General features: G+C 59.1%; 1 protein-coding gene across 3 annotated transcripts in view; it reads right to left on the bottom strand.

The window, feature by feature from the left end:
• Nucleotides 1–2617: 2617 nt before the first annotated feature.
• P2RY8 (P2Y receptor family member 8) overlaps nt 2618–18246 on the bottom strand; it is a 39907-nt gene continuing 24278 nt past the window's right edge. For 2 of the 3 annotated variants that reach the window (XM_027052907.2, XM_027052905.2), the window contains exon 2: nt 2618–7139. In XM_027052907.2, coding sequence (XP_026908708.1) covers nt 6046–7119 — 1074 coding nt within the window. In that variant the 5' untranslated portion in view covers nt 7120–7139 and the 3' untranslated portion in view covers nt 2618–6045. Of the gene's footprint in view, nt 7140–11042; nt 11923–18246 lie in introns of those variants that run through there. The other variant, XM_053202003.1, reaches the window with a different exon arrangement.

Here is an 18246-nt window from a genome sequence, read left to right on the forward strand (position 1 = left end):
TCTCTGGACCTCAGTGTCGTCCTCTGCAAAATGGGCGCGGTACCTACCTTGTTGTAGCCAGATGAGGGACTCTTGCAGGGGACAGATGGGGGACCCCTGGTGTGGGGTTTATCCTATGACCGTTCCTGGCTGTTTGGGCCTTATCTGTGAGCCCCAGAAACTAGCATGCTCATTACACGACCTACCGTCATCAGGGGCCCCTCTCCCTGTGTCTTCACTGGTGTTTACGCCCACACTGGCGGTATGGTCAGGGCACTAAACAGTCCCACCTTTAGTGAGGACGCCTGGGTGGCTCAGTCGGTTAAGCATCTGACCCTTGATCTCAGCTCAGGTCATGAGCTCGCGGCTGTGGGTTCGAGCCCTGTGTCGGGCTCTGGGCTGACAGCATGGAACCTGCTTTGGATTCTCTCTCTCTCTCTCTCTCTCTCTCTCTCTCTCTCTCTCTCCCTCTCTCTCCTCCGCTCACTCTCTGTGTCTCTCAAAAATAAATAAACTTAAAAAAAAAACGAAAAAATGAATCTCACTGGCTTTACGGAATCACACGGATTTCCAAAGACAGCTCAGACATGAAAAGAAAAAAAACAATAATAATAAAATAAAAGCTGAGGTCAAACGTTCAAGCTTTCCAGCGAATAGCCAGTCTGAACCTTTCTTGGGGCTTGAGGTCAAAATCTGCCACGACTCACGTGATGGGCCCGGGGTGGTCACCCTGTCCATGGAAAGAGGAGGGAAGAGTAGTGATAGTCCCCCACGCATGAGCCCCCCAAAGTCAGCACTGCAGCCCCCCACGTGCCCTGTGACCCCACTGATGTGGCAATAGCAGAAAAACAAGTCCACGGAGGCAGAAAGCGTATCCAGCTGGCCGCAGGGATGGACGGGGAACAAAGGGCATCGGGCATCTGGGGCCGTGCAAACGTCCTGTGGCTGCGCTACTGTGTTTGGGGACACCTTTAGCGCATGCATACTAAACACCGGGCGAATTCTGTGGCCTCAATGATGCCTTGATACATGCTTAAACACGGTGCAGGTGGTACATGTTATGTTGCCTGTTTCATTTTATCGCAATTTAAAAAATGGGAAGGAAAAGAAAAACAAAAAGAGAGCCGGGGTGGGAACATTTGTCTCTTCCATAGCCTGCAATTCCAGTGGACATGGTTTCCAGGGTTCAGTGATATACTGGGCAGAAATCAAGGTCTTTGTGTGACATTTGCCAATACACCTCATTTTTTGTACAGATATTTTTAAATGTGCTCAAAGGAAAGAGAATTCTAGAATGGGGCCCCATATTCTGTTCACCCAGCTTCAACCGTTGTGAGCGACCAGCATTTTCCCATTTTTCTCCGAGGCCCCCAAATTTGTATGATGCCCACGTGCACACATGTGCATTATATATGTATGTGTGCGTGCACGTGTGTGCATGCACGCATGTATGTGTGTGTACATGGGTGGGTGCCTGCACACGTGTGTACATGTTCGTGCATGTGTGTGTCTGCGTACATGTGTGTGCATACATGGGTGGGTGCCTTACACGTGTGTGCATGTGCATGTGAGTGCATTACGTGAGCATACATGGGTGGGTGTCTGCACGTGTGTGTACATGTGCGTGCATGTGTATGCCTGCACATGCATGTGCGTGTATGTACATGTGTGGGTGCATGTGCATGGGTGGGTGTCTGCACGTGTGTGTGCATGTGTGTGTATACATGTATGTGTGTACGTGTGCACATATGGGTACATGTGCGTGCGTGCATGTACATGTGCTTGTGTGCACATGTGGGTACATGTGCGTGTGTGTACGTGTGTGCATGTGGGTAAGTGTGCGTGCGTGTGTACACATGGGTAACTGCATACATGTGTGCATGCACGTGTGCGTGTGTGCATGTGGGTACATGTGCGTGCGTGTGCATGTGTGCATGTGGGTACGTGTGCATGAGTGCATGCATGTATGTGTGCGTGTGTGCATGTGGATACCTGTGCGTGCATGTACATGTGTGCATGTGGGTACGCCTGCGTGCATCTACGTGTGCATGTGTGCATATGGGTACCTGTGCGTGCGTGCGTGCATGTGGGTACACGTGCATGCAGGTATGTGTGCGTGTACGTGTGCGTGTGTGCATGTGGGTACGTGTGCATGCGTGCGTGCATGTACATGTACCTCCTCTGGTATTTTACGTCCAACAGCAAACATTGTATCATCACACGCACGGATATTTGCACACACACCTCTTACACAAAAATATTTCTTTTAAAATCCCCATCTTCGGCGCCAAAAACCCTGACTTCACGCCACGCGCCCTCCGTGTCGCGCTGCCCGGATTCAGCCTCGGGCTCCCAAGTAACCTGACTCTGCCATGGGAGGAAGATCCCGGGGTCTGGCCGGAGGGGAACGTGCGGTTCAGAGAGAGGGCGCATGTCTGGAAAGCAGGGATCTCTGGGGCCAGAGAGAGAAACGTACTCACCTTCTGCACGGGGTGGGGGGGTGGGATTTGGTTCGGTGTCCAGGGTCTCACGTCTCAGCGCACCGGTGCCCCCCCACCCCCCCACCCCCCCCCCCCCGTGCACCAGGACCTCAGTGTTGGGGTCACAGCTTTACAGACATTTCTCATCCACGCGTGCGCACAGGTGTGTGATATTTTTATTCGATACTTAACGGGGAACAGGGTGCGCGTCTGGGGCACACACAGACACAGCACACGTGGTCCGAGGTTCGTTTGTTGCTTGAACCCCCGGAGTCACCGGAGGGCTACAGGGCCCGACATCCTGTGGACGAGGATATTATGTAAACGGGCTTCCTCCGCGTTCAAGGTGTGCAGCTGTCACAGGCCCCCGTGGTTTGAGGTTTTCACAGCTTTTCCGCATGAGACTCACCGAGGCCCACGCCCAGCACGTGGGTGGGGGCGTCTCTCTGGCTCAGGATTTCCGACCCTGGATGCTGCTGCCTCGACGTTGCTTTCTAGCCTTCTGGTTTGGGACAGTCGGGCAGGGCGGGGGTCGTGGCTCCTTCTCTGGAGAATCCGGGTCTCTAACGCCCGCCTTCTTGGACTCACCTTAGCCCCCTGCCCCCCCCCCCCAAGTGAACCTTTAGCCAGATAAGTCTCCAGGGGTCGCTCTGAAGGCTCCTTGTGGGGGCTCTGAGCCCCCTGCACACAGCTGGGCAGTGAGGCCCGATTGGCTCAGACACTGTCCCCCGGCAGGGACGTCCCAGCTGCAAGACGGTGGACGAGGACTGTGCCCGATGCCGGCCTGGGCTGGAGGGTGTCGACGGGACCCCAAGGCTGCCTCTCGGGTCCCAAGGACGAGGGTCAGGGGCTCACTGGGCTCTCCACCTGCAGGTGCCTGTGCCCCCCAGCACATCCCCAAGTTGGGAACGTGGGAACGTGGGTTTGAGTCGAGGACCACGCACAGGGGGCGGGGCCTGGAGGCTTTGGAGGCCGGAATCAGCTCCCACAGTTTACCAGCTAAGCTCCGGGGCCACAGCCCCTCACAGGGAGCCAGGATTCTGATGCCACGTGGGATCCAGGCCTTCTGGGCCAGGCCCCGGGGATCACAGTGCTCTCACCTTGTCCGCATGGGAGGCCTATTCCAGAATTAAAATTGGGGCACAGTGTGCAGAAAGGCATTGGTGGTGTGGGAAATCTCTGCTGCTGTGGCAATGGGGACTGTCTGGGTGGCTCTGTGCGCAGCATTCGCACTGGGAATCGCCAGGGCCGACCCTGGGGGAGCCCAGAGCCCTGCGTGCCACGGGACTGGGACCCAAACAGCAGGTTCCCTGCAATTACCCACCTGGAGGACGAGGTTTAGATGGGCCTCCAATTTCAGAGTGACACCAATGGTGTGTGTCATGGGGACAGTTGTCACACACTGGGGACTTAAAACCACAGGGATTGATCCCTCCTAGCTCTGGACACCTGAGTCTGAGGTCCAGGTGGGGCAGGACCACTGAGATCAGGCAGGGCAGGGCTGCTGAGATCCAGGCAGGGCAGGGCCCCTGAGATCCAGGCAGGGCAGGACTCCTGAGACCAAGGAGGGGCAGGGCCACTGAGATCCAGGAGGGGCCGTGTTCGTTCCAGAGGCTCCAGGGGAGGGTCCTTCCTGCCTCTTCCAGCCTCTGGGGCTCCAGGCGTCCCTGGGCTTGTGTCTGCGTCCCTCCTGTCTGTGCCTCTGTCTTCACGGGGCTTCTCCTCTGTGTCTCTGTCTCTCTTTTGTCTCTTACAAAGACACGTGCCATTGGATTGATGGCCATCCCGATCTGAGAGGTCACATTGTGCGCTTGCGTGGATGTGGGTTTGGGGGGACATTATTCCCTCTAGGACAGCTCTGTCTGCTTTTCTGCCAAAGCAGTGACGGCAGGAGCAGGTGCTCCCAGAGGCCCTCGGATGGCAGCTGCCAGTCTCCATCTGTGCCAAACCTACAGTGGGGACGCTGCCTGCCCCCCAGCCATCCCAGCCTGAGGGTTCCTGAGCCGAACGCTGTGCATCCCAGTGTGATGAACAAAATAGCAGGCAGTGCTGTTGCAGACGGATCCCCGGCTCCAGGAAACCCACTGTTTCGGCATCCCGGACTCCCCAGGGACAGGGGCCCTCGTCTTCCCAGAGCGGCACATATTGTGGGGCTGGTACTGCTGCGTCCTGGGCTCAGGAAGGCACGGGCACAGAGGGGGCTGGGGTGTGATCCTGCTGCAGGCTTGTGTGCTCGGTGGTCTTGTCCGGGGCCTGGGCACCACGGGGCGCCAGGGCTCAGGTCAGGTGCACGAGGCCACCTCACAGCCTGGGAGGGCTTGCACGTGGCTCAGGGGCTCTAGGCTGGCACCAGGAGGCAGAGGACCGGCAGGAGGGCACCTGGGGGGAGGGGGCACCCTGGAGCCCGTCAGGGAGCCCCACGGTAGCTGCGGACCCACGTCGTCCTTCCCAAAACTCGGCCTCCGCAGCTTCTCATGGAGCTGGAGACCCTCAAGCCTTGTGTGTGTGTGGGGGGGGGGGGTGGGGTGCTGAGCCACACCTCCTGGATGGATGTCCTTCCCGTCTGGACATTGCGACTTGTAGGATGTGAGCCTCGAGGAAACAGAGTGACCAAATCACTTGTAAGCTGTCGTGGTGGCTCCTGGGGGCAGCAGATCAAATGGGGGGGGGGGTCCTGTGGGCTCCTGGGGCACCGAGCCCAAAGGGGCCTGTGCCTGGTGGTCTGGGTGAATCCCAGAACGCACGGTGACCCAGGGTGGGCTGGACAAAAAGCACCAGGCTGTGCCAGGCTGGGGAATAGCAGGTGCCATGGGCGACCCCAGCACAAGGCACAGAGAACACGGCAGGCGGATGTTGGGGCTCCAGAGGGACTCAGGTGGGCTGGCTGAGCTCGTGGTCAGCGTGGGTCCCCGTCCTGAGGAGCGGAGCCCAGTGCGTCCTGCACGCTGAGTCCTGTGTCATTAAGCCGTGGGGTGTTCCATGCCGGTGCCCCGTTTTAGGAAGTGCGCTCCTGGGGACCCTCTCCATGCGCCACGGCGGCGGAGACGCAGCGGTTCGCAGGGGGAAGGCCGGTGCGCGCCGTCCCCCAGACGTTCTGTCCCAGTGGCCCGATTTAGGACGTGCGCTCCTGGGGACCCTCTCCATGCGCCACGGCGGCGGAGGCGCAGCGGTTCCCATGCGTGAAGGCCGGTGCGCGCCGTCCCCCAGCCGTTCTGTCCGGGTGTCCCGTTTTAGGACGTGCGCTCCTGGGGACCCTCTCCATGCGCCATGGGCGCGGACGCGCAGCGGCTCGCACGGGGGAAAGCCGGTGCGCGCCGTCCCCCAGACGTTCTGTCCCGGTGGCCCGATTTAGGACGTGCGCTCCTGGGGACCCTCTCCATGCGCCATGGCAGCGGAGGCGCAGCGGTTTGCACGGGGGAAGGCCGGTGCGCGCCGTCCCCCAGCCGTTCTGTCCGGGTGTCCCGTTTAGGACGTGCGCTCCTGGGGACCCTCTCCACGCGCCACGGCCATGGACGCGCAGCGGTTCCCATGCGTGAAGGCCCGTGCGAGCCGTCCCATCAGCCGTCCCCGGGGCGGGGTGCCCGGCTCAGAACACGCTCTCCTGCCTCCTGAGCGAGGGCCTCCCTGCCTCCTCCAGCCCCTCGTGGCCGCTGGACATGGAGCGCGCCGACAGCGTCCGGGCGGAGAACACGCTGTCCGAGCGCGCGTGGCGGCAGCCGGCGGGGAGGTGCCCGTAGCCCAAGTAGCGCCGCAGGCGCAGCTGGAACTCGCGGGACGCGAAGTAGTACACGAAGGGGTCCAGGCAGTTGTTGAGACAGCTGAGGCACAGGGTCAGCTTGTACACGTGGTAGTAGGTCCTGCCCAGGAACAGGCGGTTGACCACGTGCACCAGCAGCACGAAGTTGTTGGGCGCGAAGCAGGTGACGAAGGCCAGCAGCACCACGGCGGCCAGCGCCACGGCGCGGCGCCGCTGCCCCCGGCTGTGCGGCTCGCGGGCGCGCAGCAGCGTCAGGATGGTGGCCGTGTAGCAGGCCACGGTGACCAGGAAGGGGATAAGGAACAGCACGATGAACAGCGTGAAGAGGAACATGGCCCACATGGCCACGCTGGGCAGCATGGTGGACTTGAGCACGTCGAAGCAGGTGACGATGCCCAGCGCCTCGACGGTGTAGGTGAGGTCGGTGCGCGCCAGCGGGGACAGGGCGGCCAGCAGCAGCAGCCACAGCCCGGCGCACGCGGCCACGGCGTAGCGGCGCCGGCGCCAGCGCGCGGACGCCAGCGGGTACACCACGCCCAGGAAGCGCTCCACGCTGATGCACGTCATGGTCAGGATGGACGAGTACATGTTGGCGTAGAAGGCCACGGTGACGGCGTTGCACAGCAGCTCGCCGAACACCCAGTGGTTGCCGTTGCAGTGATAGTAAATCTGGAAGGGCAGCACGCTGGCCAGCATCAGGTCCGTGACGCTCAGGTTGATCATGAAGATGACGGACGGGGACGTGGGCCCGATGTGGCAGCACAGCACCCAGAGCGAGAACAGGTTTCCGGGGATGCTGACCAGCGCCACCAGCGAGTAGACCACGGGCAGGACCACGGCGATGGTCGGGTCCCGCAGCATGAGGATCGTGGCGTTGTCCGGGCCGCTCACGTTCATGTCCATTCTGGCGGGCGCGGGCGGGGCTGGAAGGCAAGACGCAGGGGGGGAGGGTGGGGTGGGGTGGGGGCTGGGTGGGTGAGGGGCACACCACGGGGCCCAGCCCTGCCTGTCCCCACCTCCCCTTCCTGCCCCGCACCCTTCCTGCCGCCCGCCCCTGTCCCCGCATCTCAGGTCTTCAAGCCTGCCCTCCTCCCCAGTGTAGACTAAATCCTGCAAAGCTGCATCACACGCAGAAGCGCGCCCCTCCCCCGCACCCCGCCCCTGCCACATTCGCCCGGTCCCCGCACACTCGGCCCTTACAAAGGTATCAAGTGGCTAACCTGGTTTCCAGCTGCAAAAGAGTCTCTCCGGGGTGGGGGCGGGGCCTGGAAGGGGAGCTCTCCCTTCCCCCACTCCTGGAGAGGCCCTGTGTGTCCCTGGCTGCCCTGCCCGGCCACACAGGGTCGCTGTGCTGCCAGCATTGATGTGTCCCAGCAGGCGCGTTACCGTCGCCCTGTGCCCGGTCCCCTGCCATCTTCTGCCCACAATGCCTTGTCCCTGGGCACCCCAGCTGTTCTCAGTCTGGTCTGTCCGTCACGTATCTATGCATCTATGTATCTGCTGACCTACCTACGGTCTAATCTATGTATACGTCTACGTATCTATCTGTCGTCTACCTGTCTATCTGTCTGTCTGTCCATGTCTGGCCCCTTGTGTGTGTTTCTCCGGAGAGGCCCTGACTTACCCAGGGATGATGGCCTCCTGCCCAGGTGTCTCACGGGGGCTGGGGGACAGTTCCTAGCTGCTCATCATGTTTGTGCTGACTCTCATGTGAAGAGACTATGGGACGGGCACGTGTGGTCCTCATAGGCCGCCCCCCCCCCCCCCAGGGCAGCGTGGTTGGCGAGGCCGCAGGTCCAGCCTCCGACCTCTGTCCCCACATGTGTGCAGAGGCCGGGCCAGGAGGCTGGTCCTCGTCAGGAGAGAGGGGCTGTTCCTGTGGGACGAGGACGGGGTCTCCTCTGATGCCGCATTTGGCCCCAGGACCCCACGTGCTGTGCGTACCCCTCCTGCCCCCCCGGGGCCTCTGCAATCAGGGCAGGACCCCACGTGCTGTGTGTACCCCCCTCCCCCGCCCCCCGGGGCCTCTGCAATCAGGGCGCCTGCCCCCTGCCTCGGGACCTCCTTCCTCCACTCACATCAAGGTCACACAGCTCCCGCCTTCCCCCAACGGCTTCCTGTTTGCTCTCACACAGACATTTTCTCTGATAAAGTGGTTACCGAGTCCCCTTTTAATCCCCGCTGCTCTGGGCGTCTGCACGGCCCGTCCCCACATACTAGTTTCCGTCGCAGCATGTTTGCAACGGGGAGCCGGCACGTTGGGGCCTGGCACACACAATGGGTGCACAGCCCAGGGGTTCAGAGACAGGCTTCAGGTTGAGGCCCTGCTGCCGGGCTCACCGGGACTTGGGCAGGTCCCCCATGCCGCCCGCCCGGTGCTCCCCGAGGTCTGACGGACAGGCTTGGAGCTCCTCACGGAGGAGAACGGGGGATCTGAGTCGCAGACACCTGTGCACGGGCACTGGGACCCTGGAAACCCAGCCCCCTCCGTCAGCTGCTTTGGCCGTGAGGTTTCACCGCCTGACGGAGAGCGGCGTGAGGACGGGACACCGTGCTACCCTCCCCGGGACAGCCGCGAGTGTGGAAAGCCGGCGGCCGAGGCGTGTCTGAGGAAACCTTCCCCCGCTCACGGAACTCCAGTCGTGAGCGTGGGTTTCTTCCGCTGACTTCTGATCCCGACCTCTTCCGCCCCCACGGAGGGATGGATGCTCAACGTCACACAGAATCTTCCCGTAAAGCATCCTGAAGATGCGTCCTGGAACCCCCAAGTTTCCTCGGAGGTGTGGGGCCGTGTGCAAGCCAAGGGCAGAGGCCTCCCCAGAACCCGTCTAGGCTGGTGCCTGGATCTCGGGCGTCCAGCCTCCGGAACCGTGAGAAATGGATGTCTGTTGCCGAAGCCGCCCGGTCTCTGGGATTCGGTGCTAGCAGCCTGAGCTAAGCCAGACATTATACTGATGGCCTCAGGCCGTTGCGACAGGCACCGCTCCCACTGTGATTGCAGTGAGGTCCTGTGATCCCGGAGTCACCGTGACCCGCCCTCACTGTGGGCACCGCACATCACAGAGTCCCTAGGACATTCCCTGGTCCCTGCTGCAAGGCCAGGAAGTGGTGAGGCTGGTGTCACGTTCACATCTTACAGAAGGGACTCAGAGGTTCCAGGAGGGGCAAGCGTAGAGCTGGGGTTTGCACGGGCCCAGGGCGGTTAACAGGGGGGCTGTAGTGTCTCCTGATGTCTTGGCATTCTTGTTGTGAACTGCGAGCCTCATTATACTGATGGCCTCAGGCTGTCATCTGCCGTCTTGCTGTTCTGGTGAACCTGAGCCTCACTACCATTATACCGATGGCCACAGGCTGTCATCTGATGTCTTGCTGTTCTGGTGAACCTGAGCCTCACTACCGTTATACCGATGGCCACAGGCTGTCGCCTGATGTCTTGCTGTCCTGGTGAACTGTCAGCCTGACTACCATTATACTGATGCCCTCACACCGTCGCCTGGTATCTTGGCCTTCTTATGGACCAGGAGCCTCACTACCATTACACTGATGGTCTCAGGGCATCACCTGCTGTGTTGGCCTTCTTATGGACTGGGAGCCCCATTACTATTATAGTGATGGCCTCAGGCTGTCGCCTGAGGTCTTGCTGTTCCTCTGAACTGTCAGCCTCACTACCATTATAGTGATGCCCTCACGTTGTCACCTGGTGTCTTGGCCTTCTTATGGACCAGGAGCCTCACTACCATTATACTGATGGCCTCAGGCTGTCATCTGATGTCTTGCTGTTCTGGTGAACCTGGGCCTCACTACCATTATACTGATGGCCTCAGGCCATCACCTGATGTCTTGCTGTCCTGGTGAACTGTCAGCCTCACTACCCTTATACTGATGCCCTCACACCGTCGCCTGGTATCTTGGCCTTCTTATGGACCGGGAGCCCCACTACCATTATAGTGATGGCCTCAGGCCGTCACAGCCATGGGCACAGGTGTCTGTTCCCCGCAGCGCAGATCCCAGAGCCCGTATTCTGGTTCTTTGCCCCGTTTGACCAGTTGTGTGCTGTTTTCCCAGCCCCCCGTTGGTTCTGGCTGCCTTCACGCAGAAACCGGGGGCCCCGGCTGGAGCGCAGAGCATGTCAGGTCAACGTGAGCAGGTCTTTTCCCGGGAGCCCGGCGAACGGCCCGCGGGAGGAGGGTCTGGGACTCGGGCGGGGGCTGCTGAGGTCTGTCCTCCTCCCTTCGGGCGCTTGGGGTCTGGCAGCGGGTTCCTGCTTGCTGTTCCGCAGGCGGCTGTGACTGTTGGCTCCCAGTCTGACCCTGGGACGGAAAGCCCAGCGGCGTCCCCGCTGCTCCCAGCGACCTGCGTCTCCCCGAGCGCGGCTGGCCTGGGCGCGGGCCGCGTGGTCACAGGGGCGCCCGCCCGCCATGGCAGGGGCGCCCGCCAGCAGGACGCGCAGGGTTCACGTGCCGGGGAGGCCAGCGCACGGCCTTCAGAGCGCGTCTAGATCTTCAGCTGCCCTGTCGGGCCCGCGTGCCCTGAGCTGGCGTTTCTTCCTGCGTAGAAGGCCTGCCATCTGCCACCGGCATCCGCGGAAAGAGGTTCCTCAAAACGAGTTTAAAAATGGCCCCGAGTTTCGCTTTGACTGTGACGCTTTCTGCTCCGCTGAGGCACGCTCAGGTGCGGATCCCCCAGCAACCGGGGGCGGGGGGAGGGCCCGTTTCCCGGGCCACCTCGGTCCGGCCTAGGCGCCAGGACGCAAAGGGACATGGGGTCCCGGGGTCCCCGCGGGAGCCGCGGAGGGACACGCGTGGGGAGCGGACAGACAGCCATACCTTGCAGGGCGCGGACGGTGAGGGAGGAGGACGCGGCTGTGAGCTCTAGCGGACGTGCGTGTCCGCGTGTCTACTGCAGGCGTCTGAGCACGGGTCCCGGGCACAGGACCGCAGGCTGGAAGGCGACCCTTCTGAGCCGGACGGGGCCCTGGGCTTGTGAGCAGAGGGCGGCCTTTGGCGGGCCATCGTCTCCGTTTGTGCTCACGGAGCGGGGGACGTGGGGATCTATTGTTGTCGTCCCCAGGTGGCGGCCGGTTAGGTGCACACATTTGCATGGTGCGCAACGGCACCGAAAGCGGAGGTGCGGGCGGCCGCTGGCTTCTCAGCGCGTCACTAAGAAGCCACCCTGCCCGCCGGACCCCCTCCCCCCCCTCCCGGTGTTTCTTCTGTCATCTCGGGAGGCCACGCGGCCCCCTGCGTGCTCCAGAGCACCAGCTGTGGCCTCGGGGCGTCTGGGTCCCCGCGGGGTGGCCGCCCCCTGAGCGCCACGGGTGATTAATAAAGAAATCAACCCCGGCGGACCCGGCGCCTGTAACGCGCACACTTGTGGTTTGGACCCGGCAGCCGCGGACGGCCGGATAGAAATTGCAGGAACTGAGCAACGACCCCCACGGTCGAGCGCACAGGGGACCCTTGCAGGGAGACCGCGGGCCGGGCGCTCGGAGGCCGCGGGAGGGACAGCCTGTCACGGTGCGCGCGGCGGCCTGAGCGCCTGAAGGTCGAGCGCCGTCCTGGGTGGGGGTACGGCCTCCCCGCCGCTTTTGCTTTTGGTCTTAACGGCGTCATGGGTGTGGTTCACGTGCCGAAAGCGTCCGAGGCAGACTGCAACCCCGCAACGTCCTGGTCGCCCCTGAAGGAAATCCCGCAGACCCGAGCTGTCGCCCCGCGGCCCCCCTCCCCGGCCCCCCCAGGCCGTCGCCACGCAGCCCCCGTCCCCGACCCCCCCAGGCCGTCGCCCCGCGACCCCCTCCCTGGCCCCCCTCCCCGACCCCCCAGGCCGTCGCCACGCAGCCCCCCTCCCCGACCCCCCCAGGCCGTCGCCCCGCGGCCCCCCTCCCCGACCCCCCCAGGCCGTCGCCCCGAGGCCCCCTCCGCGACTCCCTAGGCCGTCGCCCTGAGGCCCCCCTCCCCGACCCCCCCCAGGCCGTCGCCCCGCAGCCCCCCTCCCCAACCCCCCAGGCCGTCGCCCCGAGGTCCCCCTCCGCGAACCCCTAGGCCGTCGCCCCGCGGCCCCCCTCCCCCACCCCTCAGGCCGTCGCCCAGCGACCCCCTCCCCGGCCCCCCTCCCCGACCCCCCAGGCCGTCGCCCCGAGGCCCCTCTCCGCGACCCCCTAGGCCGTCGCCCCGCGGCCCCCTCCCCGACCCAGGCGACCACGAACCCAATTCCCGTCTCTGTCGCCGGACCCTCTCTGCACGTTTTACGGAAAAGGGATCACCCGCGGGGTGGCCCACGTGTGTCTGGCTCCCGTCACTGAGTGTCACAGTTTCAGGTGCCAGGTGCCATCGTTGGGGTGGCAGTGGGCACAGCCCGGTTCCTTCTCATGGCTGAGTCCCATTGCCCTGCAGGGACGACCGCTGATGGATGGGCACGCGGGATGGAGGTCTCCGTTGGGCTCCCCGTGTGTGGGCGTTTCCGGAGTGCTGGGAGCTGTCCCAGGTGCTGAGCCCACTGTGGGCACCAGAGGGTCCCCACCCCAGGAAGCCACGAGCCAGCCGCCGCCCCCCCGCCCCCCACACTGCGGGCTGGTGTCTCCTCCGCGGTGTCCTGGGTTTTCGGCTGGCCCCGTTTCTGGGGCTCTGTTGTGGCAGCCGTGGGAGACTCAGCCCCACAAAGTGCCACCACCTTGCAGGCCTGGTGAGGTTGGAAAAACCCAAGTGGGTGTTCAGTCACTCGGCAGTGACCCAATGAAGGCGAGACACTTTGTAGCAGGTCCTAACAAGTGACCACGAACCGGGGACTTAAAACCACAGGGATTCATGTTCTCCTGGCTCTCTGCCTCCGCCTTCACGTGGCTTCTCCTCTGTGTCTGTGTGTCCCCTTCCGTCTGTTACAAGGACACCTGCCATTGGAGTCAGGGCCCCCCTGATGCAGGATGAGCTCATCTCAGACCCCTCATGACATCTGCAAAGACTCTGTTTCCAAACACATCACATTCATAGGTTCTGGGGGCCATGTCTTTTGGGGACCCCCATGCAACCCACTGCATGGTGTCCAGGAGGAGAATTTTCCTAAGAGCTGTTTGCAGTATTTTCTGGGCCCCGCGCCTTCAACCAATGGGCAGAACCGCGTGGAGCATAAGTATCCGTGATGAGTGGCTTCTCCAGGGGCCTCACCAGCAGGAGAGCCTCCCCCCGGAGGCCCTCCCTCCACCCAGCTTCTGCTTATCCTCGGTGAATCCCAGGGTGGTGCTTCTGGCTACGGTGATCTCCCCACCGCTGCTGAGGGACGTTCTTGGAGAGATTCCCCGGGATGCCCAGTGTGCATCAGCGGAGGCAGGAAGACCGTGCTTTGGGGTCTGACCATGACACCCACAAGGTCTGGCCATTCGCACACGGACGGCAGGAAGTGGTGTGCCTTTATCAGCAGTCTTTTCTGGGAGACCGCCTTTCGCCCACAGCCCCAGGACGTGGCCGATATTATGATGTGACCCTGGGGAGGAAGCTGCGTTGGTTTTCTGGTCAACCATGGGCAACTTAGTAAAGACACAAGAAAGCCTGTGGTTGTCATGGGCTCAAACACGATGCCACCAGATTCATATGTAGAAGCCCTAACTGCCCACATCTCAGAATGAGACTTTGGTTAGAAATAGGGTCTTTGGCCATTGTCAAACGAAGATGAGGGTATACTGGGCAGGGTGGGACCTGACTCCAATATGCCTGGGGTCCTTATAGAAAGGGGAAATTTGGACACAGACAGGCACATGGAGAGGAGGTCACGTGGGGTTGGAAGCAGAGAAGATAGACTGAGGAATGGAACAGACTAGACGCTCCAGGGGGAGTCGGTCCTGTGGACACCTTGACCTCAGACTTCTGGTCCCGAGAGATGAGACAGAATACATTTCTGCCGTTTCAACCATGTTTCATGTGCCGTTTCAACCCCCGTGTGGGGGTAATTTGTCACAGCACGTTTCCGGGAAACGAAGGCACGAAAAAAAAGAGGGAAGGGGTTTCATTAGCAGACTCCAGCAAGCTAAAGAAATGATACGAACCACGATCGTCCTTCATTAAAGAAAGGGAAGGGCTTCCAAGAAACGATCAAGCATGAGAAAAGTAGGATTTCCAGGTAACACAGATGACGAGCCGGCCATGGGAGAGGACAGAAACCGTTTTGATTATTGATTCAGGAAAAGGACACGTGACCTAGATGGATAAAAGGTACTGGTGGGGTGACAGTCCGCATAGCCCAGGGGTTCTCACCCGGGATACTTTGCCAGACTCATCAGGGGACACCGGGATGCTGCTCAACACCTATAGAGGACACAATGCTCCACCCAGACTCATCTGTCTATCATTTATCTATGTATGTATCTATCTATCCATGCATGCATCCATCCATCATAAATACCTACCTATCCATCCATCCATCCATCATATCTGCCATCTATCTATATATGTACCTATCCATCTGTCCATCCATGCATTCATCATATCCATCCACCCATCCATCCATCCATCCATCCATCATATCTGTCCATCCATCCATACCTATTTCTATTTGTCTATCTATCTATCATCTATCCATCCATCCATCCATCCATCCATACCTATTTCTATCTGTCTATCTATCTGTCTATCTATCTATCTATCATCCATCCATCCATCCATCTGTCCATCCATCCATACCTATTTCTATCTGTCTATCTATCTATCTATCTGTCTATCTATCTATCTATCTATCTATCCATCCATCCATCGTGTCTGTCTATCTATCTATCTATCTATCTATCTATCCATCCATCATATCTATCATCTATCTATATATGTACCTATCCATCTGTCCATCCATCCATTCATCATATCCATCCATCCATCCATCCATCCATCCATCCATCCATCATATCTGTCCATGCATCCATCCATATCTATTTCTATCTGTCTATCTGTCTATCTATCTATCATCTATCCATCCATCTATCTGTCCATCCATCCATACCTATTTCTATCTATCTCTATCTATCTATCTATCTATCATCTATTCATCCACCCATCCACCCATCTTCTAATTTTGTTGGCAGTGTTTCAAGTCACGTTAACGTTTCATAGCTTTATGTCACAAAATGTTCCTGTGATATCTTCTGTATTTTATACCTAAGCAAGGTATCTTTTCCACCCTGTGACTATCAAGTCTCCTCCCTCTGTTCTCCGTGCTGTCAGAAATTTTATTTTTATTTTTCATTTGTCATCCTGGGGCTGTTGGCAAGCTGTATTATAATCATTCCTCACATGCCGTCACACACAGGGATTGTCATCGTGTGTGCTCTTAACCCAGGTTTGGTGTCTGCTGAGAGAATGTATGGGACGGGGGTCTAAGAAACACGACATAAAATCACAAACTCTCAGAAAATGACGGTACCTGAGAGATCCCCAGGCTCACTCATCCAGCCATCTGTACTTGACTGTCCCCCAGCTGGGGTTGCAAGCCCTCGCCTTAACGTGCAAAGGCCTGTGTGGGGTAGAGGAGAGATAACTTGCAATCCCAATGTCCCCTTACAAGATGTGGATATGGACCAACTGGTCCTAGGCTCTGTCTGGAGAAGCGAGGGACCTGTAATGACCAAGAGTTGGGGGGTTCGTGCTTCCCGACTTCACGACTTAACTAGGAAGCAACAGAAATGAAGGCAGGCTGGTGTTGGCAAGACAATAGACAAATAGATCGATGGAACAGAATGAGACCCCCAAAACGGAGCCCCATAAATACAGCCAACTGGTCTTTGACAAAAATCAAGGGCAAAACACTGGAGCACAGGTAGTCTGTTTCACAGATCTGGCTGGAGCGACGGGACATCCACACACAAAACCCAAAGACCAACCCCTCCCCGCCCCCTCCCCACCAAAACCCCAAGGATGTAGACACCGTTCACAAAAAACATAACTCAAAACGGGTCACAGACCTCAGCGTAAAGTGCAAAAGTCTAATACTCCTCCGAACTAACACGGGAGAAAATCTGCATAATCTTAAGCCGCGGTGATGACTTTTTAGACGGGACGCCAAAGGGACGATCCGTGGAACGAATAGCGGATAAACCGGCTTCATCAAAATGAAACAGTCCGCGAAAAGAATGTCAAGAGAGCGTTGTGAACACAAGCCACAGACTGACAGAAAATATCTGCAAGGGACCTCGATGTGTCTAAACCAAAAACAGGTGTGTGAAATATACAAGGAGCGTTTAAGGCTCAACGGTAAGAGAACAAACAGACCCCCGTCTGAAACTTGGGCAATAGACCTGAGCAGACACGTCCCCAGAGGAGACGTTCGGCTGGCACAGAAGCACCGGCCACGATGTGTCACCAGGGACGGGCACATCAGCCCCACAATGAGATGCCACCAGACAGGTATCGGAATGACTGGGGTCGGAAACCAGTGGCAACGACAAACCCCGCTGAGGATGTGCAACGGTCGTCAGTCAGCGAGGGGCATTCTGAGGGGGCCTTTGCATCACCGGTGGCCTCGTGGCCACCCTGGAGGCGGTAACGGCGTCCTCTTGAAGTCTGACAGGATACCGCCCGTGCCTGCAGAGGCCCCCATCTCTGTAGACCTGAGACGCACATGACCGCTGCATCGCCTCCGAGTGAACCCTGTGTTCTAAGACTTCAAAGAGGTGCCAGAACGCAGTTTACGGGGACAGCTGGGGGCTGAGGCTGGGGCTGAGGGGCAGAGGACCTGGCCGAGTGCTCAGATCACAGTGCAACAACCGTGGGTGCTCAGGGCACAGGCACACGTGTGGTGGTGTCACCTCCTCTCTGCTGTTTCGCTCTGCATTGCGCAACCCGAGTGCACCGTAAATTACGGGTGATTTGCATGCCATTGTCTGTCCAAACGAGTGTGGAGCGTGCAGATTTTAATCTCCGTCTCCTGCAAGACAGCAGGGTCCTTTCGCTTCTGTGTCTTTTTCTTCCCGCACCCCCCCCCCCAGACTCGGGGCACAGCCAAAGGGCTAGCTGACTAGCCAGAGACCGGATTCTCTGAAATGCAAGACGCCCCTTGCTTTCTGTCTGCCTTACGCTGTTTTCTGTCTCTCTTGCTTTTTTTTTTTTTCCATTTTCGAGGCTCACCCCCTACGCATGAGTTTCTCAGCTGTGCTGTCTGAGTGGCACCTGCCACGCCAGCCTCCGTCTATAGGGCAGGAAGCAACTGCGTGCAGGCATCGATTAACGTGAAGCACTATTCTGTGAAACTAAAGCCAACGAGCCTGGGCGCTGGGGACCTGCTGGGAAGTGGTAGGTTGGAAATGGCACATAACAGGAGTTTCAGGCGTGCTCGACCCCGACGGAGCCAGAAGGGCAAACGCAATGAATATGTTGGAGAGACGGTGTTGAGCCGGTTGATAGAGTTTCGGAGGTGGGGGGCGGGTAATGTGGTCAACTCGCTAATGTTGTCCTCTATTCAGAGATGCTCATTCAAATCTCTTCTGTAGGTTGACATGCTAACTTGCCAAAGAATAGTTTAACCATAAGTAGGGTGATTTGTCCCCCTCCGGTTTCGAGCAAAGTGCCCATCAAAGCTACCAAAGAGAAAGCCCAGGCAAGGAACGTTTGAGGACAGGCCAAGGCATCCTTGTGGTCTCACATTTGCCTGAACCCGAGGATGAGTCCCCTCCCTCGTTTGCTGTATTCAAACCCCTGGGGACCGGAGCCCTTCAGTATGACGTGCCCTGGGTATACACATTTCCCTGATTTCCAGACAGTGTTTAAACCTGTCTGTTGTGGACGTGAACCTCCCCAACATGACGATGAAGGCAGACACAGGTGCATGTCAGGAAGCGTTTCGGTTCTAGAGAAGACCCTTCTCTAGAAGGGCACCATAGTAAACCCTCTCGGGCGCCGTGCAGATGTATCCATATATATGCAGATCAACAAATACACGATAGGGACACATAGATGAGTAGTGGGCAATAGTGTTAGGCAGATAGGTAAACAGATGACAGATACTGTTAGATGGATGGGTGCATTGATAGATGATTGATAGGTAGAGAGATAGATAGAT

This window comes from Acinonyx jubatus, chromosome X (genome assembly GCF_027475565.1).
Source record: "Acinonyx jubatus isolate Ajub_Pintada_27869175 chromosome X, VMU_Ajub_asm_v1.0, whole genome shotgun sequence".
NCBI classification, from domain to species: Eukaryota; Metazoa; Chordata; class Mammalia; order Carnivora; family Felidae; genus Acinonyx; species Acinonyx jubatus.